The sequence below is a fragment of the Netta rufina genome, assembly GCF_964035555.1.
Source record: "Netta rufina genome assembly, chromosome: 21".
Taxonomy (NCBI): Eukaryota; Metazoa; Chordata; class Aves; order Anseriformes; family Anatidae; genus Netta; species Netta rufina.
The window spans coordinates 1,564,606-1,586,958 of NC_140145.1; the positions used below are offsets into that span (position 1 = coordinate 1,564,606).

Below are 22,353 nucleotides of genomic sequence, written 5' to 3' on the forward strand. Positions count from 1 at the left end.
AGGCCAAAGTCCCTTGGGTGGCCATGGCCTTTGCTCAGATGTGTGGGCTCCCAGAGTCAAGTGACGAGCGATGTGCGCGGGCATTGCCGATCTTGGTGTTGCGTTTGTGCTAACAGGGAAAAGCAGCACTGAGGTGGAGATGCTTAATAATTCTGTTACCCCTTATTATATTTTGTGTGTCAGCTATTTCAGGCTGAAATTGATCATTTGATTTACCTCTTGTCTTCAGGTTACAAGCTGATCGGAAGCCATTCTGGGGTGAAGCTTTGTCGATGGACAAAGGTATGCTTTTTTCTCAGTTCATAAATAAATAAAAAGATAAAGCTAGAGACTTATTCAGGTATTACAACTTACATGTGAAATACCCTTTAAAAATGTGATATTACCTGCAAGAAGACATTCTGTCTTACAGGCTGTAGTTCTGCATTTCAAGCTATTAAAAGCTTGCTGCTAAGAGTGAGAACATGACTGTGGCAAAGAGCTGGGAACATCATTTTCTGTTGTTGTTTTTCCCGTTTCTGCTGTCTGCTAAAATATCTCCTACCTACTAAAATATATGGCAGGAGCAGAACGCCACGGGAAAGTGGGAAGGTTTTGTCATAGGTGTGAGGTCTTTTGAAACAAAGATGACAGTCCATCGCTACGTTCAAATGAGTGCGCAAGGGCACTCATTAAACCTGTTCTGTGACTAAGGCATCTGATTTGTAACAGGCAATGTTCCTCCACTATTTTGCAACACTTGCCAAGGTCTAGATAGCAAAGTAACTGTCACTAGGAGTTTTTTAAATTTAGTCTTTGGGGGTGTGTGTATCTATAGCTGTACATAATATACATGTGGGTATATATATGTGTGTGTGTATGCATATATAGGTGGAAAAAAATCATCCCCCAATTCCTATAGTTGTAGGCTATGTAAGCCATTAGCTTTTCAAGTAGTTTGTTTGCAGGCTTAAGACTTTTCCCTGTGGAGGTGCAGAGCCCTATAGAACAAACGTCAGCTGCTTTGGAATGTGTGTTCTAGTTGTCCTGTGCAGGTCCCTGAGAAGCAGTTTGCAGCTCTGAAGTTGAAAGCTGGCCTGTAATGGTATACATTTGAGGAGTAACATTGATTTTAACGTGCTCAAGCCTTCAGCATTCGCAGGATGATAAACCAGGAATCAGCATCTCATCAAAATGCCAGCGCATCTCTAATTCTTGAGCTGTGGCAGCGATCAGTTCCTTGGTCTCTCAGCTCTCTTTTTGCTGCATGATTAACTTTGTTTATTTTTGAAAAGAGCTCTTTGAATGGCAATCACCTGAGTGGGTGGCTGCAGTGAGGCTTTTATTGAAATGGCTGGTATCAATGAACTGTCTTATCAAAAGACTTGTTCTTGTGAACAGCTTAAAGAGCCCACCGTTGTATTGTCATGAATATTTGAGACATACTGATCCCAGTGATGCTTCTGCTGTTTACTCTTGCAAATATTTCTCTTCCATCATTTTTAGCGTCAGAGAAGGCTACGAAATGTTTAAAGAAAAACTTGTCAGACTTCATCAATGCTGTGACTGAAAGAAAACCAGAGAACCTATTTTTATTAAAGAACTGAAATTTAATGCAGCACTGTAAAGCCATTTCACAAAATAAATAGCAGCTCTGTGTGCTTAGATAGTACCATACTATTTTTAGCTTAAGCAGGAATTGAACATAAAGCCTTCTAATAAATTGAGCTGAAATTGGTTACAGGCAGTGGCTTTGACTCAGATTCACACCAATATGTGAGTGTCTTCAGGAGGTTTGTTCCAGATTTGTATCAGTGGAGAGAAGGAGCCAGGGCTACGAGGAATAGTATTAAGCAGCGCTCCACAGTGATATCTCAGATTAAAATGATTGTGTCTGTTGTATTCTGGAAAAGAGCATAAACCCTGCAAATTTAAGGCAGGGTCCAATTTGCCTGTTTTATGAAATCCATAATACAACTTGCTCTCCTAGAACTTGTGAGTCTCCTGAAACCTCTGTCATTTGAGGGATGGGTAGAATAAATAATATTTTCTATTTTGTTTAATCTTCCAGCAATGCTGTACATATGCTAGGCATTACCTATTCTTTCCCTAGTGCTCAGTGGAAACTTTCTCTTGGATCACTAGGACACTTCAGGTAGAGGAAGATAGATTAAAAGTTATTATGTTATATTTCAAATTTTCTCTGGAGAGTGGTAAAGATCCTTTCTCATTTATTATTATTTAACTGAGATAATGAAAGACAGTCTTTGCTCCAAGCAACTTGCATACTAAATAGGAGACAAATTCCGGTGGGAAGGCAGCTGCGGCTCTGTGAAGGAACGTGCGATGTCCTGCTGGAGCCAGTGACTGGTGTGAATGAGGGTTTATAAGGTCAGGATATTTATTTAATTTAGTGCTAGAAGAAATGCTTTACTAGACAAATGGAAAGAATTGAGTGTTTCATAGTGCAGCGTTTATATTGATCCTTGTTACTCTGTATTGGGCTCTTGCAATAATATTTCTTACGGCTTAAGTGGCTTTACCTGCTTTCTTCTGTTGGCTGGTTCAGTTAAAAGGTTCGGTGGAGCACAGTTATGCTTTGGTGCTGCAAGTGAGAAGATGCTGATTGTCTGGATAGATCCTTACAGAAGCAAGGCATTTATGGTGTCAAGTTTAAAGCTGTGTGAGAGGAAACTTACACAATCAGACTGTATGGTGATATGCCTATTAGGAATTTCTTAAAACAGACTGCATCTATCATTATTCTGACCTGTTGCATAGCTGTGACCTGGCTCGCTGTACCCATCACAGGTGGCTGAACACCAAATTTACTAGTGATTGAAAACTGCAAATATGCCCAGGGAGCAGACTTTAAATCTTTACACTTGGTTTGGTTACAGATAATGTGTTTTAACTTTCTCAGTATTTGTGTCTTTTTCTGCTGCCAGTCGATGCTTCGAGGCCGAGGCGGCTGCTACAAGCACACATTTTATGGAATTGAGAGCCATCGCTGCATGGAAGCCACGCCAAGCCTTGCTTGTGCCAACAAATGTGTGTTTTGCTGGAGGTAAAATATTGTTGCAGTTTTGCTTTGTGGGGGAGATCACCTAGTCATGTATTACAGTCTTTCTGTGCTATTGCACATGGGGAGAGGAATCCTGCACTGTGAACAGCAACACAAGAAACAGGGCAATAGCTACATAAGAGGGATATCTGTCCACGGTGCTAATCCTGTGCCCTGCTCTACTCAACTGTGTGGGCCAGCTGGGCTTTGTTCTGCACCACTCCGTCCCTGTCCTTATCCTCAAACATAGGGCAGTGTCATTCATGTGTCCTTTTCCACTTGGAAGTGTGAGGAGGAGGAGGAGTGAGGAAGGGAGCTGTGCTCACCCCTGCCTTCGTGCATCTGCCTGCACTCCTCCTTGGAGAGCTGTGGAGCCCATGGCTTGGGCCTGAGGTAGGTGCATGGGAGACTGTATTTCCTAGAGGCTGAATAAGATCTGATGGCTCCCCAGCGCTACCTTCCCTAGAGCAGGGTCCTCTGCAGCCACATCTTGGGGCCCCAGCAAGCTCAGACCATCTGGTGGAAGGAGAAATCAGGGAGACAGGAGATGGGCTTTTCTCTGTCTACTGCCCACAAGTCCCTCTGCACCCTGCTCTGAAAAGGTTGGCAAGAGCCAGCACTTGACAGCAGTATGGTTCCCTTTTGAGGTCACTGTCTGGGACTGGCTCGTGGTGCTTTGTAGCACATGGACAGGCCCTCATGTTGTGCAAAGCCACCAAGGTGCTAATTATTCTGTTGTTTTCTTTGAAACTGGATCTTTCGTCTTACCTTCACACTGCAATTCACATTCTCAGTGAGTGAAAAGTGATGACTTCATAACTGTTGCCTTTCTAAAACAGTAGTTAATAAATGATTTTCCATTTTAGCTAGTAAAGTGACCCTTTTCTCAAAGGAATTACTTCACTGTCATTTCTCTGAAGGAAATGAGCTTTGCCTAGATCTGAACTGTCAGCTGCTCTAGCACTGCTAACTCACCAAAATGCCTGGATTTCAGAGGGAGTTTTTTGCTAGGCTGGGGGAGTGCAGGAGGGGATCGGTGAGACTGAGAAGCTCAGCAGAAATAAAAGCAATGACGTGAAAGTGTACCGAGTGGGAGGACACAGAGGTTATTCTTTGAGCTCTTTTGTCTTCTGCCTTGCTAGCTATTTCAAACCATGGGGGCTGCACGTCCTCTGCTATTTGTCTACCCTAGGGGGCTGTCTGCCAGCAGCAGCTATTCCATCCCTGAGCCTGGGTGTCCAATGTACCAGTATTTTCATGCCGAAACAGCTGCGTTTCTGAGTACTGTTTCCTGTCTCTCATAGTCATCAAGTTCTAATAATGCAAATGTTTCAAGAGAATATTTAAATGACAGTATCCACACAAAAGTGCTGCTGAAACTTTGAATGCACTTTGACGCTGCCTTCCATATTAGTATTAAGTATAAGCATCAGATACCACTTGTCCTGTTAAGTTTGCGTTTGGGAGCCTATTCCAGAATGTTAATTGGTGCTCTTGATGGGCTTTCATTGTATCCTGGCTTGAAAGGACAGCAACTGGCAAGTATTACCACTTTTCTTCAGCGCCCGTAATAACAATCTGATGACTGCAACAAAAAATGTACTGCTTATTCCTGTTTTCCAAGTATCAGCTAGCAGTAGTGCATTTAATTCTGCAGTGGTGGCTGTACTGCTAGGAGGAAGACCGCCATGCGTATTATTGTCCCTCTGTCCCTACACAGAAGGTACATCATAAACAGCAAATAGAAAGCAATAACATCACCAAAACATAGTGTTTTGTTCCTAGTATTGCACTGCAGACCATTTACTGCTGTTCCCCTTCAAAATGACCCAACTCCGGCATTTCTTAGCAGCAGTATCCCAGCCTGTACCTAGAGTATGGGGCTGAGCTGGAGAGGTCAAACAAGTGTAAATGAGGATAAATTGCAAAGTGTGATACCTTCCGTGTGACTCATCATTCTGGAGGTGTCATTTGGCACTTTGAGAAGAATCCTGGAAACATGTAGCTCTAATCATACTGAGTGCTGGAATGCTTTTTTTGCTAATGGTAACAACCTGAATGCAAGCAAATAGCTTTCCAGAGGACTGTGCCGAAAAACTTTCTCATTCACCTTCAGTAGGTGAAATGGGTTGCAGTTGTTGGACTTGTCCATGTGGACAGCAGCTGTCTGCTCATCTCTGACCTCTGGATTTGAAGACTTAAGGTTCAGTTTGCATCTCATCTCACGGCTCATTTTATGTACACCTCATCTTGACATAAACCAGAACTGTCACTGAACGAAGCTTTCTCCTCGGCTTTGGCAGCGCTTTCAGACCCTGTGCTTGTGCTGCTACAATCCTTCCCATGGCTGCAAGCTGCGCCAGGTCCTGTTAGTTAGATGAAAGGAGACTTCCTCGTCCACTTCTGTCATTACCTGTTACATGTCACTGCAGTTCACAAACATCCAGCAACATCTACACAGTTCTTACTTTAAACCCACCACTCCTTGCAGATGCTTAATCACAGGAGGCTGAATGCAGAATTACAAGCACCAGTGGCTGGGTAGTATAAATATATTACCTTCTTATTAGCAGTTACCATCTGTGCTGTTGGAGACGTAGGAAACGATAGTTTTGATCTACAGTTGGCAAAATGTTTTTAATACAGGTTTTATGCTTTGCTGGCCTTGTTGTGCAGCTCTGTGCACTAAGCTGCAGATAAGACTGCTGTGATTTTTTTTTTCCTTGATCCCTTTCAGGATTTTGACATTTGTAGAGGCTGCCAGTACTTCCAGCTGCATAACTCACTGCGGCTCTCCGAGGATCACTGAGGAAAAGGCCGAGGAGCCTGTTTGTTTTCTCTTCCTCACTTTGGCAAGAAATGCTGTAGTTCAGCAGCGTTCCTTGGGAATTGGATGTCATTGCAGCTGGCTGGTCATGACTGATGCCTTCTGGCCCCAGACCAGGCATTGCGGGTGGAGCCAACCCCCAAACACTTGGACAGTTGGGCTGCCTTATAAAAGATGCAGCTTGACTTGTGCTCTAGAGACCTTCCTCCTCCGGGTTGGTGGGTAACCTGCCTGTGCCCCCTGCTGGGCTGGCCGCTGGCCCTTGCTTCCATTCCCCTTGTGGCCGGTGGTTTGTTGGTGCAGGTTAGCGATGTGGCAGGTCGTTCGTTTGTGTGTTGTTCCCCTGCAAGGCGGTGCTGCAATAAAAGCAAGAGGGGGTAAAAAAATACAAAACCAAACCCACCAAATTTTAGTTACAGCAACATCCCTAACTTATAACTGTCCCTACAGAAATAGTCCGTCACTATCCATTATTGCACTCAGTTGGTCTCGCTGTTTGTAGTGTCTCTTTAGCTTAATTGTCTAAATGGAAATGTGCAAATGACCGAATCTCTTAATCAATTAGAGCAAGTGTGGGGACTGAGGCTTTCTGACACTGTACTGCGGCACAGCCACCAGGCAAACCTGATTTGATTATGTCCTCTGGCTGAGTGTCTAAAACACGATCAATTTTTGTGGAGCGATGGAACAGCTAAATAAGATTTAAATTAATAGGCTTTATTTTGCATCTGAGGAAGAGGCAAACCAGACAGAATAAAATATCCCATAAAGAAATGTGTTCATATTTCTTCTTTTGTAGCTTTATATTGTTTGTACCTGTACTTGAAGGCTCCAGCTTTAACTTGTACAGTAGGCAACAGCTGAAATTGTTTGGACTGTCTGAATATACGTGGCCAAAAGCCAGTGATTACAGTAAGCCCTGCAAAATGAAGAGATTTAAAAAAAAAATAATATTAATCTCCTACAGGAAAGGTGCTTGAAAACTGAAAACAGATCAAAACAAAGTTTATTTTTATTAAAGAACTACTCCAGAGGTGAAGTTTGTCAGGGAAATGTGAAATATGGTATCAAAGGAGCTGACAGCAATGCAGATTTGTAAAATAAGTTTGGAACCTGAGCCTGGAAGTTCAGGAAGCCTTTTGGCATCTCCAGTCACCTGTCCTTGTTTCAATTGAGCGAGACTCTTCTCCCAGCGTAAGTATAACTCTCCTGTTTTTGTTTACAGAATTGTAGTAGTATATGGCAACGTGTTCACCCTTTTCAGTGTTATTTTTTTCACTGGTTTATTTACCTGGAGGTAACCGTGTAAATGAAAGGGGAGGGGCAGATGGCAGAGTATAGCTGGCTCATCCTTGGTAAAACCTGAACCAACGTCACAAGTAATTTCTGAACACAATTTTTTTTTTACTTTTGATAGAGTAGAGAATGTTTCTCTTGGTGCCTTTATATGCTGCTCTGCCAGCACTGCAGTCACCTGTTGGGCATTTTTCTTGTGGAAACACTTTGGTGGGGTCCATCGGGTGAGGTGGGAGCAAGCCTCTGGGTCTCGCTTGGCTGGGGGCTTCTGTGCTGGCACACGGGAGCGTTGGGGCTCTGCTGAGGCACTGTCAGTGCCCTTGGTGCTGGTTGTTAGAGCAGGATGGAGTTGGATCAGTTGCTCTGTGTGGTACAAAAGACCGCACTGCTAAGCGTGGTCCTTGGTAATGGTTAGACGCTGGTTTGCCAAATCCAGGCATGGAAGCGTAGCGGTAAGGTTCCTGTCAGTGACCTTGAGGTCAATAAAGCCCCAGTGTGGCATCTATTGTGGAGGGCTCCCAGCTCACCCTGTGCAGTGAGGAGCATTTTCATTGCTATTGTTATGTAAAAGGCTCACAGGGGAAAAAAAATAGCCTGCCAGCACTTTCTGGGGCTGAAGTCCATGCTTTTCATCTCACAGCCGCGTGCGTTTTTGTGTTCTTGGACTTGTTACTGGCTTTTGTAGCTGCCATGGCCAATCTGTGTATTTATGGCGTTAGTGGTGACTGTAACCAGATCACCGCCTAATGGAATGCTTACGTATGTCTTGTTGGGTATCGTAGGTGACTTGGTAGCCAGTTACAGCAATGAGTAACTTGATGGAGTGATCGTGGGCTCTGAAAGTGACCCTGCACATCCTGAGGGCTGCCTTTGGGATGGTTTCTTACGCTGTGCTGAGCACGGTGCCTGTTTCTGCTGGGAAGGAACAAAATACACCGACACAGCCCTTGGCAGGCCTCTGGGAGGTGCTCAGCAGCACCTGCTGTTCTATAAACTGTGCCCTGCTTATAAAAGGTGAGTATTTTTGACATCTGAGGGTTGGGGTGTAATTCTTCAGCATGGCCCATCTTCTGTCCTTAAGACTTCGGAAATGCGAGTTCAAAAAGGGGATTTGTCTAGAGCCTTGTGAAGCTCAGTCCCCTCTGTTTGGGGTAGCTGGCAAATCCAACCTCATCTAAAGCAATCACTGTTGTTAGTGCCACGAGTTGTAGGCAGTTGTAACATGACTATCTCAGGAAAAATTACACCTTGTGATTTGGCAGCACGTTGAGGGGGGAGCATCAGCACTCCCCAGGAGCTGGAGGGAGGTCAGCTGCAGCGTGTTCTAGGGAAGTGCTCTGAGCTGCTGGATTTGGGATGAAAAAATAAATGAGCCATGGGTTTTTTATCTGTTTCTGAAAATTTTTTTTTTTTTTCTTTTTACCTAAATTGATTTCAAAACATGGATGTCCAAGTTTTCTTTCTAAAATACTCACTATTGTCACTGTTAAAATGAGTTTTCTTTGGATATTTAGATATCCAAAATTTGATTTTGGACTTACTTCCCCAGTGTTTTCTTCTCTAAAATAGCTTATTCCATGTGTTTTGATTTTTTTTTCCCGAATTTATTCATTATAAACTATTTTTCTTACTCCTAAACCTAACAAAAGACTTCTCAAAGCAACACAAAAAAAATATTTAATGGGAAGTTTCTGTAGGTACATTGTTCCTTTTCCTTTGACAACAGTCTAGATAAGAACAAAAAACTAAAAATGCCTATCAACTTACTTTTTTCTTCTTAAAGTGAGTGTTGTGTGATTTGTAAAAACAATCTGAGACATGAAGTCTCTGGTGCATCCTCTTCGGAGGGCAGGTCCAGGTGAGCCTGTGTCGGTCCTGATTGATGGCTGTGTGCTGCCTGTGCTTAGAGGCACGAAGCAGTGATTCCCTCACAGCATGCTGCGGTGTTGGTCTGCAGGGGGACTGGTAGAACCAGGCATCCCTCCTCACTGTTGTTTTGAGGCCATTTGTGATTCTGCATGCCTGGAGAACAGCCCGTCCTCGCTATCCCATCCCTTGTGGAGGAGGCGCTCCCCAGCTCTTTGCCTCCCTGTGCTGCGTTTTGCAGCCAGTGGCAGGTTACGGCAGCTTGTCACCAGCAGGGCGGTGATATCCTCAGCCAGCGGGTGGTCTGTTCCTAATGGCATGCTGTGGGTTTGCATCTCCAGAAGTGTTGGTTCCACCTGGGGCTGTGGCAAGCCTGCCTCCTGCGCTGCTCAGCTCTAAGAAACCGCTGAATGGGGCCAGTTCCGCACACGCCCTGCAGCTGTCCTTCTGGCCAGGTCTGGTGGCCTTCTGAAGCAGTGGAGGCTGATCGCAGGTCTAAGTTTTCCACCACGATAATGTACTCTTTAAAAATAGTGCCTTCTACAGAACATTTCCTTGGTCAAATTGTGAAAATATTGGGTAAATCAGAGTCCAAAGCTTGAACTCTTCTCTTCTCCTTTGCCTACAAGGTGGCCACCACACCTACGTGGTGGTCTTGGTGTGAAATGTTCTCTGTTGGCTGTTCTCATCTGCAGGCTGTCTTCTCAAGGGGGTGTGGAAATCACAAACACTTAATCCATTGTGTCCCAGGGAATTCAAAGTTAAGAGGGGCTGATACAGAAATCCTTGATTCCTGCTAAAGCAAGCGTTGCACTTGCAGTCTTGTAGTCTTTTTGAAGTTGCATTTCTGTGTTGGCCACACGCTTTCAGCTTATTGCTACCCACCGTGATGCTCCGTCAGCTGATTCATCCAGCACATTCCAGGGCAAGGTTACCACCCGAGTGAAAACACTTTTTAGAGAAGTATTATTAACTTGTCCTTCCCTAGTCTCATCTGGTTTGTCCCTTTGTCATTAGGAAGAAGAGATGCCAACACTTCTTATCACGGAGGAACAAGCTTTGTGTCCTTGTGTATTGGCCAAACTTCTTCCATGATTGTCTGCTTGCTCCTCATGTCAGTACAGGGAGAGGCTTTCTTGTTGGCCCTTTTGTACATCCTTTGCTAGGTGTATCATACTCTGTGCATTGATCTCTCTGATTGTGACCCTGTGTTCTGAAGTTCTTCCTTTTTTTTTTTTTTTTTTTTTTTTTCTCAGCTGGAGGATTGCAAGGTTGCAGAAGAGCCTGTGATTCTGCTGGATTGGTTTCTTGTTACGCTTTGCTTTATATTGCCACAGTTGCACTTCTGCCTTAATAGGGTTTAAACCTGCTAGTTCTCCAGAGCTCCTTTGCCCTTCAGCATTTCTCCTCTAGGACCTCACCTGCTGATTCTCAGGGATCATTGAGATCTGCTGTCTTGAACACTCTTATTTTTGTTCTGCTTTTCCTTCCTGTCCCTTCCTGGGAATTGCGTACCCTGTCCTTTCATGATCACTGCCCCCAGTGTTTCCTCACCTTCGTGTTCTCTGCCAGGTATCGACATCAATCACTGGAGTAAAGGATACTTTATACCTGTGCTACAGTTTCCAACAAAGTCTCTTGAAAGACTTCATAATGCTAACCTTTGCTCATAGAAGAAAGCAAACATTTTAAAAGAGGGTCATTGGTTTCTTCTCGCCATGCTGGGAGTTGATTGCAAAATAAACTTTCATTTTAGAGCCCAAATTTTCAGGCTCTCATCCTAAGACCATCTGTACTCATGGTTTCACCCTGACAAAAGAAAAGAGGCACAAACTCAGACACTTCTGGTCATTTTAAAAGGATTTCCTTTATAAACAAGCTGTAGTTTCTTAGCAGGGAGAGAACTACTCTAGTTTTGTAAAGAAGTAGTTGTAAATTCCCCTGGCATTTTCCACAGTTAGAATTAGTGGTGTTGAATGAACCTGTCCTGAAAATAAAGCAAACGCTGTGTTACTGAAATCATGCCCTGGCAACTGGGGTTTGGGATGCAGTGCCTCACCGAAGCACCCACCTTTCTCACAGAGGTCTGATTGGGGGCGTGCTGGTGACACTGCCAAATAACACTGGTAGATCAGAGATACGATGAGTGCAAACCAGCCTTGATTGGTGGCAGTCCTTACTAGCTGGGGAAGAGCTGGAGTGAGCCGAGAGCTCGCCATCATCACTTTGTCTTAGTGGCGTGCTGGGATGGCGATGGCTTGTCTCCAAAGGGTCAGGTAAATGTTCCTGACTCAAATTCTAACACAGTAAGAGCTTTCTAGTGTGTGTGCGGGTTTGGGTAGGACTTCTTTGTGTGTGGTGTTATTTTGGGATGGAAAGGAATATCACACTTAATTACCTGCTCAAGGCTTGAGTAGCTGGTGAGGCAGAGGATGCAGGGGTGACAGCCTGCAGGGGAGTGGGAAGGTGGCGGGGAAAGCCGGTCTCTGCTGGGGACTGCGAAACAATCTCATCAGCCACAAACCCTTGCTTTGTGCCCTGGGAGAAAAGAAGCTGCTTTTTGCCAAATGAGCTTTGTAGACATGACCCGGTATGTTTAATAAACAGAATGTGCTAAAAATTCAAGGGCTGTTAGACGCTAGTAATTAATAGTTGTCCAGTGTGCATTAAGAGCTTGTTGATCTTCTGCCAGCTTGCCCTATTAAATATATGGGGTACAAGCTATGTAGTTAAACATGTAAGTGTTTTATAAATGCCTTTTTATAGTTGGCATTCAGAAAACTTTCCATATTGGCAGCGTTTGAAAAAAAAAAATGCAAAAAAGCTGTTTTTGCTTAAAGCAGCTTTGAGATGGTGAAGCAGTTTGAGAGTAGCATTTGAATCTTCGCTCTTGAAGCGGGCACAGCAGCATTTGGGCTAGGGTCTGTTCTTGTTGACTCTGGAGCTAGAATTTGTGTTTTAGCACTGCTCAAGTGGAGCTGCAGCCAGTGGGAATCTTTTGATGGTCTTCAGTAGGCCATTTCCTTCTAAAAAAGCAGCCATTTCCTTCTGGAAAAAGCGCCCTTGTCTCTCTTTTCTCCTTTAGTTAAATGCTGAATGTTATCTCCTAATGCCCTTGGAGATGGAAGGAGTGAGTGAGGCAGGTAACCTCAGTCCTCTCCATGGCTGACTTCCAGGGATGATGAAAGCAGTAGAGAAAAGAGATCAGCTGGTTATAAGACTGAGTTTCAAGAAGATGCATTGCTTGATGTTTTCTTGTCCAGACCTATATTGATCTAATAACGCTATTTTGAAAGGCACAGCAAATATATACTACTCTTCTTTGAATGCATTATTCAGTAAGCCACAGTAGAATTGGTAGGGGAGAAGTAGAAGAACTTTTGTAGTGTATTTTGGGGAACAAACAGGAGAGGGCAGAGAGAACAAGGAGGTGAAAGCACAAATTCTTTGGTTTTCGTAGTGCAGCCTTTAGACATCTTCCTACCCCTGTTCGATACTCATCTGAGTGCAGCAAGGTTAGTGGGAAGTTCCTCTCACCAGGGAGAGGTCCATGCTCTTGTACAGGCTCTCCTTGGGTTGGAGTTGTCCAGGAATGAGCATGTTGCTTTGTGGGGTTTCACTTGCTGGTCTGGATTAGGTTCTTCCAGATGATTTACAGTGGCTGAGTAATATCCTCCCATGGCAACGAATAAAGGAACAAGAAGTTTCAGGTATCTTCCGGGCACTTGAATGGTCGATTCACCTGAGTATGCTTTTTGCATTTTTGAGGAAAGCAAAATGTGGGTACAGTGAGTGTTCTTCTCTGCATAGGCAAGGTCGGCTTCCTATCACAGTTCAACACAGCTGTCCCTCAGAGGGATGATCAGTGTTTTTTGTCCCTGCAGTCAGTTTGATTCCTAAATTAACACTTAATTTTTCCCTTTGGGTGTCAGAAACTGGGTGGCAGGTCTCAGAAGTGATGAGAAACCCCTACTGAGTAAATCTGGGAGACTAACTGGATTCACCAGAGATGAATCTCTGGCATACTGCAGAATTCCCAGAACCTTTATGTGTTTTGAGTAGCCTGCTATCATCTGTTTTGTTACTAGTGTTAACCAAAGATTGGCTTAGAAGTAAATCCTTTCCTTCTTAGGGTAATAGTTTGCCTTTCCAGAATGGATCTATAAGAGTCTTAGGATCTTCCTTCTTAAGTGCTTTATGTAGCTGTGGTCAGAAGAGGAGGTAGAGCTGGTTTTTCTTTCTTTAAAAAGAGGTCTTTCTGGCTGCAGAGCATCATTTTAACTTCTTAAAAACCTTTTACCCATGATTCAAAATACATATGCTAATGTTTATACTAGACTACAAGGTCCATTCTTTCTGGAGAGGACCAGAGTCTGGGAGGAGAGGGGTAGAAGACTGGTGTTCAAAGGTCACATCTGAGAGTTGTTGGAAGCAGGATCTTGCAGATAATTTGCTCTTGTTTTTCAGTCTTATTAAACAATACCAGAGTCCCCAGGGTGATGGATGGGTTCGTACAAATTGCAGTGAATAACCCAGTCTCTTTTTCCTTCAGACATCATACAAATCCAGTGGGCACAGAGTGGAGATGGAAGATGGACCAACCTGAAATGATCTTGCAGGAGGCTATTGAGAACCATCAGAATATGATTAAGCAGTTCAAAGGTAACCTTTCTTACTCTTGCCCATTAATGATACTTTGGGAAGATAATCACCAGCACCACCTTCAAAGTTTATATTAAAACATTTTGGTTACCTGCAGAATGCTGGTAAGGAGGCATAAGATTTATAATCTCAGAAAGATAGGCAAATAGGAAACTTTGTGGGTGTACTTATTATTTGTTTTTGGAAATGTTCTGTCTTGTTTTTGACCTCAGAACATGAGTCAGCTGTTGGGAATCTACTGCTGCCTTGAGGGAGTACAGTGGAGTTGCCTGTTGTGCATCCTGGCAGTGACATCCTTTCTTTGTGTGTACAGAGGCTTCTGCAGTGGCTGAAGCTAGCCCGCATGATGAGTGATGTTGATTCTTATACAAAAGTGAGGGCAGGTGGAAGGCAAAAGGAATCAATTTCTAAACTGAATAGGAAATATGCTGTCCAGCCATATTCCCCTGAGAGCATTTGTTACCTCTGAAACTTCCAGGCTGTATTTTCCTCACTTATAAGTGAGAGGTAGCATTCAGGATGATGATATTTATTAAGAATTACTCAGTATATTTGTGTGCAACTGAAGCTGCAGTTGTTAGGCAGTTTTGAAAATTACTGTATTTTGCTTCCAATATCAAATCTTCATGAGTTCATTCACTTGCTATATATCTGTATATATAGAGATAGATGGCTGTTAGTTTTGTTTTGTTTTTCCCCCAGATGTGTGTAATAAGCTTGGTCTTTTTGCCAAGGTCAGCGTTGTGTGCTCAGAGGACTGGCCAGCTTGGCAGGGCAGGTCTAGAACTCTGCTCTTCCTAATTGACAGCAGAGGCTGTGTGAGCAGCAGGAGTGAAATGAAGCGTCCATAAAACGTGCAAGATGAGCCTCAGTCTTGGCTGTCATTTTGGGAGCCCGTTTGTTTACGTTGGCTGTGCACAGAGAGAACCCAACGGATTAAAAAAGTGACAGGCAAAAAAAACTCGTGTCAGCGGAGGGGAGTTGCTCTGTCTCACTCATTGGACTTATGTAATAGACAGAAAAATAACTCAAGCTGGGGCCTCATGAGCTTTGTTTTACACATTCATGAAGTGGCTGGTTTGAATCATCTTGCAATCCCAGACCAACAGCTCCAGGGAAGCCAGCTCCCTGGGAGCTCCCGTTCTGAGCTGAGTGGATAGCAGCTAGAAGAACAAGACCTGGCTGCACTCTGCCCCTTGCATGCAGCCCATTGGGTTGGGTTGCAGTTCTATTGCTCCTCAGGAGAAAAGTGACGGTGCTGTAGTATAACAGGGGAAGAGGATGGTAGTTTGGTGGGGAGGTTTTCCTTACAGAAGAGCTAGTGAGAGGATTGGAGGCACAGTAGGAGTAGTTTGGTGTCAGTAGTGCATCTTCCTTCAGTTCGAGCAAAGCACAGCTCCTGGTGCTCGAGGCAGGGCAGGGTGTTAAGATCACAGAATCACAGAATTTTCTAGGTTGGAAGAGACCTCAAGATCATCAAGTCCAACCTCTGACCTAACGCTAACAGTCCCCACTAAACCATTTCCCTAAGCTCTACATCTAAACGTCTTTTGAAGACTTCCAGGGATGGTGACTCCACCACTTCCCTGGGCAGCCTGTTCCAGTGCCTCACAACCCTTTCAGTGAAGAAGTTCTTCCTAACATCTAACCTAAAACTCCCCTGGCTCAACTTAAGCCCATTCCCCCTCGTCCTGTCACCAGGCACGTGGGAGAACAGACCAACCCCCACCTCGCTACAGCCTCCCTTGAGGTACCCATAGAGAGCGATAAGGTCGCCCCTGAGCCTCCTCTTCTCCAGGCTGAACAAGCCCAGCTCCCTCAGCCGCTCCTCGTAGGACTTGTTCTCCAGGCCCCTCACCAGCTTCGTCGCCCTTCTCTGAACCCGCTCAAGATGTGCAGGTCTCACATCCTAGCTTTGATGGTGTTCCTTTTGTGCTGGAGCTAGGTGGGGAGAGTGCTTGGGAAGGGCAGAACACCTGCAGCAGTGCTGCCTGGCTGGCCCAGAGCTGCTGCAGGGTTTCATGGCAGCCTGTTAATTCAGCTGCTGGGATGCAGTGCCAGCACAGCAGGGGTTTGGGTACAGGTGGCTCATCTGAGTGAGGAGCCTGTAGGATGTCAGATTTCGTCTGGAATGCAGTAACAGTTAAAGCTATAAACAAAGCAGTATTCATGCTTAATACTTACAGCACTGAGCACTTCTCAGAATTCAGTCTATTCCGGATAGCCAGGCTATTAAATTAGTTGAAATGTGGCTGGGCAAGCTAAAGGGATCATGATCAATAGCTTGAAGTCTGGTTGGTGGCTGATAACAAGCAGGGTAATTCAGGTGTTGATCCAGGAGCCTGTGTTATACATCTCCATGAGCGGATGATGAGACTGAGTACACCCCCAGCAGCTTTGCAGGCAGTACTAATTTAGGGGGGGGTGACAGGCGCACTGACCAGCAGAGCTGTACTTCAGCAGCACCTCGAGAGAGCTGCTCTTTGGGCTGATGGGGACACATGGAGCTCAGCAAGAAGCGGAAAGTTCTGTGAGGGTGTCATCGCCCTGTTGTCACTGCTGGGAGGAGACCCTCCTGCTATTGTAGATGAAGGGACAACAGAGTCAGGTTGCTGTTTGATAGATTCAGGCTGGACATAAGAATAAGCTTGCACAGGGAAGGTGGTGCAGCTCTTGGACAGGTCCCCAGGGAGGAGGGGAGACCATCCAGCCTTGGAGGCTTTCAAGTCTTCTAAGCAAATCTGTGACTGCCCCAGTAGTGTTGGCAGCTGTCCTCTCTGAGCAGGAGCCTGGCCCAGACACCTGTGGCAGTCCCTTCTGACCAGTAGTTCTGTGACTTGTGTTATACCTGTTAAAATCAAAAGTTCTGAAAGTAATTAAAAATATATATCCTCTTTTATCAGATAGGACCTGAGTTCAAAATCGTCACTTACATTCACCTTGAAAAAAGCCACGTGCTGTTTCAGATGATGACTGGGTTTGCCTGCAGTTTGTGATGGAGCACGGGGTGCGTTTCTGTGTGAGTCAAGGGCAATTCCTGCATGCAGTGTTGGTGCACTGCAGTGTGATGCAAACGTTGCTCCTGTATGGCAGAAAATGTGTTCATGTTTGCATTACAAGAAGGTGAAAAGCAGCTTATTCTGTAGCTGTTTGAAAGCCCTGCCTTCTGAAAGCTAAGTACAGGAGTTGGTTTAAACCCAACTTCAAACTCTGGAGTAACCCTCTTCTCCCCATGATACACCTTGATGCATTCCCAAAAAGGGCTGGGAAGGAGGAAAGACTCAAGCATGACTTGGCAGCATCTGAAAGTATTCCCAGAGTGTTGAGAGGTCTGTAAAGACGGTCCAATTCTCTCTTCTGGAGCGTATTTTCCATTAAATAGATTCCCAAACGATGCCTGAAACTTGCACATGCTTCCTCAGCACAGTTATCCTTGACCTGGAACTGTGAGAGGAGAATGACTGGAGGGGGGCAAAAAAAAAGCTCTGGACTAGAACTGTGTTGCAAAGTGGGAAAAAAAAAAAAAGGGGGGGGGGGGGGGTTGTTACTGCAGAGTAATAGATGGTAATGTACTCCCTGTCTTGGGAGCCTAAGAGCAAGTGTTTTCAGGAGAAGAAAAACAGGAAAAAATTAAGACCAGTAGCTAGCTGTTACATTTTGTGAATTTTACACTGTTTCCCTGAGGTGCAGGTGAAAAATGGCTAGAATAGAACCATGTGAGAGCAAAATTGATTAGAAATGTTGCCCTGAACCCAGGGGGAACCCACGGGGAACCCCCTGTGCGCCTGCCAGAGCTGTGCTCCGTCTGGGCTGGAGGTGGCTCAGGCAGAAGACACCACTGCTTCCAGCAAACCCAGCGGCGCAACGCAAATACTGGGTTGGATTCTACGATGATTGATTTTAAGATAAATAGGTAATACATGTATGTTTCAGCAGAGTGATGGACTAGATTGCTTTGTTGAAGAGGGAGAGAGTGTAGAGGGAAGATGGATTGCAGCTGGGCTCCGTGGGCTGCTCCAATGACACCGGTCAAGTTTCCAGCTGGGTGCTGTGCACATCTGCCAAGGATTTTGAATGCTGATCCCAGTGTAGAGCAGAGAATTTGAGCTGCTGGAGAAGAAAAGCATGGGGAAAATGTCCTCGTCTTCATGGCTCTTGGGTCTGGTAATGTTGCTCAGATAACATTTGAATAAATTTGTTCTATTCGTAGTACCAGTACCACAGCTTTGCATTCTGGTACAGACATCTCTGTGCACCAGAGGGAGAGGAGAGTTATTGTGTTGCGTTGTTATCTGCACACATTGTAGTAAAAATAAGATGTTCCCTGAAAGAACAAAAAATATTTGCAGACCCTCTCTCCTATAACGTATCCTAGAGGATAGCTCTTCATCCTGCAAGAGTCTCTCTGCATGCTTTTAAAGATACCTTCTTCCCTCTTTTAATGTTGCCATAGTGTGTACAAGTTTTGAAGACTGGAGATGTTAATTAATGTCACATAATTCTCTCTTAGAGTAACTTATGGAGACACATCTTCCTTATAAGGAGCTGAGGTGGGAAGGTGTGAAGCAGTTTATTTGATGGATACCTTTTCTAGATGGTGACTAGTAAATCTCAGTGCCCTTGTGAAGGGCACGCACAGAATGGAAACATAATTCAAAAAATAAGAGCGGGTGTCTCTAATAGAGCCCTTGTTTAGCTTGGGGGAAAAATGAACAAATAAGCACATGACCTAAACTAGGAAATCCTGGCGGCTTACAGGGAGCGGTTTTGTGGGAATCACTCAAAACACAGGTCTTAAAATGAGATCTGGGAACACCTGTGTATCTTGATGTAAGCATGCATAAAATGTGTTCCTTGCCCCCCAGGCAGTAGCACAGGTACTTGCAGAGGGATGCACGAAGCCGACAGCCAGCCTGAACAGGGTGACACGCCAGATGATGCTTTCCTTTCTGAAATTGAAGTGTGTCAGTAGGAGAGCAGCTGGAGTCAGCTTTTCAAAGGAGATCTGCAGCTCAGAGGTGACTTGGCTGCATGCTTCGCTGAGATCTGAGCTGGAAGCTGTGCACCGCTCTTGCAGAGGCATCTCAAGCTCCTGTGGCTCCCAGCTCCTGCACCTGTGTTGGACTTGCCGCATGCCATGCGAAATCTGCCCGAACTCTGCCTTTGTTGAAGTCCATTGCTGGCTGAAGGCAGAAGGGGGCTCATCTGCAGGGGCAGAGGCTGAGTGCTGGAGTGGTAGGGCAGCCACACGTACAGCAGCATTCATGTACTCCTTGGAGTACCCACTAATCCTGTTTAGTTTACTCCTGTCTAGCTCGTGATTTATGTGGTCAAATGATCGCATATAAAACCTCTACTCTCCTCTGGAGTGTATTTACTGTATGCCACGTTTGATGTAAACCATTTTGAGAAAGTTACTCTCGAACTTCGTGATGTTGGAACTTTCTTCTGTCTGCTTATAAAGCTGGCAGTGTAATTACTGTAGTCCAATTGCAAGATACTGAGAGAGAAATTAATTCCCAAAATGACCTAAAGTAGCTTTAGGAAAACAAAAGTTAAGTCCTTTAATCTCCGTGTGTGGTTGAGATGCTCCTTTCTTTTCAAATAAAGTTCTCATTTAGCGCTGTCAAGTTTCTGCAGAGTAACCATTAGTCCTGTCACCTATTCAGGACAGAGCCTGGCTGGTTTAAAATGCACTAAGCTTCACTCTGATCACAAACCAGCTTTTCTACGTGAGGCTGAAGCGATATCCACGAACACCTCTTTTTATCTTGGCTTTGCAGCATAGCATGTAATTTTCTGTACTGCTTGAGCTCCAGCGTCTAGGCAACGGGAGGTGAGCTGAGGACCTGGTTTCAAACTTAAGTCTTTGTTTTTTGAAACAGACCAACCCCCAATCTGAAACCTCAGATATTATTCAAGTACATCAAGGCACATCAAGGAAATGTGAAGTGACACATTTGGAACAAAAGCTTGTTTGTAGTCAGATGGCTTCATACGGGGTGCTGAGCACTTAGTCAGATACGGATGGGCAGGAGCAGTGCTCACCTCTCTCCTGCCCTCCTGTGGGTACAGTAAATGTGACTCGGGTCAGTTAAACCTGCAGATGGTATTTTCACGTGGATGCTGCAGTTGAGTTCCTCGCTTTTCTGTCTTTGTTCTGGAACTCCTCTCACTATTCAAGACAGTGTCATGTGTTGAGGTTTCTTTTGAGCACGTCCTCTGTTGGGTTGCATTGCACGTGGTGGCTGATGCTCATTCAGACGTGGTGTTTGTGGCTCTGCTCAAAGGAGCCAGGCCCACCTCACTGAGGAGTTTGTTCTTGTGGGGCTGGAACACAGTCTGTGGTTAGCATTGGAGAGAAACAGAACCTATTTGTTTTTTAAATGCCAACTTGAAGTGGAATTGAACTTGCTCTTGTGCTTGTCTCAGCATTCAGGCAGCATCACTGAGGTCTTAGCAAGGGAAAGTTTGACTCAAACGTTACTAAGAAGAATCACTTGCAATAGTTAACTGTGCACACAAAGCCCTGAATTTTGTGTGCCTGGCCATACACTGCTTTCTGGGTTCCTGCAGAGCTGTCTTGGTGGTCTCTGTCTGTGGCTTGGTGTTCTCTCTGGTTCAGGAAGGCTCTAGCTGGTTTTACTTGGTGACAGGGTATATTTTAGATATGGATGCATGGTTCAGGAGGAGGTTATATGCAACTTATGCCAGTTCTCCGTCTTTTTTGCAGGAGTGGCAGGAGTAAAAGCAGATCGTTTTGGGGAAGCAATGACAGCAAAGCACTGTGCGCTGTCACTGGTGGGAGAGCCCATCATGTACCCGGAGATCAACCGCTTCCTGAAGCTCCTGCACCAGCACAATATCTCCAGCTTCCTCGTTACAAACGCACAGTTTCCAGATGAGATTAGGTAAGGCTGGACAAAATAACTCTGTTCCAAGGCATTTCAGTGCTGACCTCTGTTGTAATGCCATTTTATCATTTGTCCAAGTCAGCTCTGCACAAGTGCTGACAATAAAAAAGAAAAGCTTACTTGGCACCTGTTTGATTTTAACCTTAATCTCCCTGTGTTTCTTCATCTTTCTCTCTCCCAGCTTGAATTTTTCTTTTTTATATCTCTTAAAGTGTGATCACTTCTTGAAGTGAAGAGAATGTAATATCGTATCTCCTGGAGGTGTGAGGGAAGGAGAGCAGCAAGTGAGCTGTGTCTTGTGCTTGGGGATGCAGATACCTGGCGCGAGTGTTTGACAGCTAGAGCAGGCCAAACGCAAATTGTCTGTATGGTTTGTCTGCTTCCCTTGCAGTCTGACATCTGCTCTGACTGCCTTATAAACAGTCGTAACAGCTCAAACCCAAGGTCTGTACGGGTCAGCCTCTGCAGCAGGACCCAGAGCACAGTGTAAGAGCACGGGAGAAGCACAGCAATACGTTAACCTCATCTGCAGAAGCAGGAGCAGTAGTTACTATCTCCCTCTGAGGGACTTGTGCTAAACATTCACACAACAATTCAAGAACTCCAAGAGAGTTTTTACAAATATGAAGCATTGCTGATTCAGATGTCTTTTAGCAACCAGGCCATGTTTAACAAAAATAAGGAATATAGCAAGGAAACATAGTTAATGCCCTTGCTCTGCACAGTAGTGTGAGCTGCAAGGTATCTGGGAACTGATTTGAACACCATCAGCTAACAATGCTGACAAAATTCATCCCTGGAGTTAGTTGAGCAAGTTAGTGCAGCTGTATGCGGGGTGGTTCTGGTATGTTGCTCAGCTTATTTCAGTTCAATGCCTTTCCATATTAGTGCTTTCTGAGAGAGCTTCCTTTTTACTTCCTTTTTGTGGTCTGAATATGGCAGTGAGGGGGGAAGGGCATGCAGTTTTTGAGTGAGTAATTATACGCTACAAAGGCATTCCAAATGATTGAATAATTGTGTAATCAAGTTACTTTAAGTCATGTATTATGTGCCTGATAGACAGAAATTGCTCCTTCCTAAAAATAGCATTTTAAAAGGAGAGCATACTATATTTTGCAGCTGATCTCTTAGGATCTGCTGAATGTTGTTAAAAAGAAACAAAGTGATAAAATGCTAGTCTTGCTGTTGTTAAAAGTTGCAACTGATCTTTGGTTAATCAAAGCAAATGACTTGCATAATACAAGAACTGAAGTGTGCACCGAGTTCATTTTTCTATTGTCAGAAGAGGGGAGCTATAGTCTAAAAGTTGGTCCTAAAATAGGCAGCATGACCTCTGGCATTCAGCACGCAAACTCAGAGCACGTCTGGGGTGTTCCCTGGCTTTGGGGGGACTCGGTGGGTCTCCATCGTGGTGCTGCCTGTGCCTTCCTCTTCCTTTGTGTTTGGGCTGCAGCTTCGTCTGCCTCCAGACAAACACTTTTTCATAAAGCAAAAGCGATTTCATTGGTGTGAGCTCATTCTACCTGGCTCTTGTCCTCTTTTATTGTTTTTGATTATTGCCTGTGAACAAGAACCCTCACATCTATGTCTGCATTTATGAACATCAATAATAGTGAGCAGATGCTCATTATTGCTCACAAAAATGAGCATTTCCTTATTATATTGTTGTTTCTGGGTTTTTGTATCATTAAGCAAGTTGCATTGTTTTTCTTGCTTGTAAAACTACCCCATGGCTGGTGGTCTGA

General features: G+C 44.6%; 1 protein-coding gene across 3 annotated transcripts in view; it reads left to right on the plus strand.

The window, feature by feature from the left end:
• The window catches only part of TYW1B (tRNA-yW synthesizing protein 1 homolog B), a 105,700-nt gene that overhangs the window by 31,316 nt on the left and 52,031 nt on the right, over positions 1-22,353 (plus strand). Inside the window, exons 10-13 of one of the 3 annotated variants that reach the window (XM_084299635.1) lie at positions 230-282; positions 2,928-3,046; positions 13,585-13,694; positions 20,428-20,605. In XM_084299635.1, coding sequence (XP_084155761.1) covers positions 230-282; positions 2,928-3,046; positions 13,585-13,694; positions 20,428-20,605 — 460 coding nt within the window. Of the gene's footprint in view, positions 1-227; positions 283-2,902; positions 3,047-8,101; positions 8,181-13,584; positions 13,695-20,427; positions 20,606-22,353 lie in introns of those variants that run through there. The other 2 variants (XM_084299636.1, XM_084299637.1) reach the window with 2 other exon arrangements.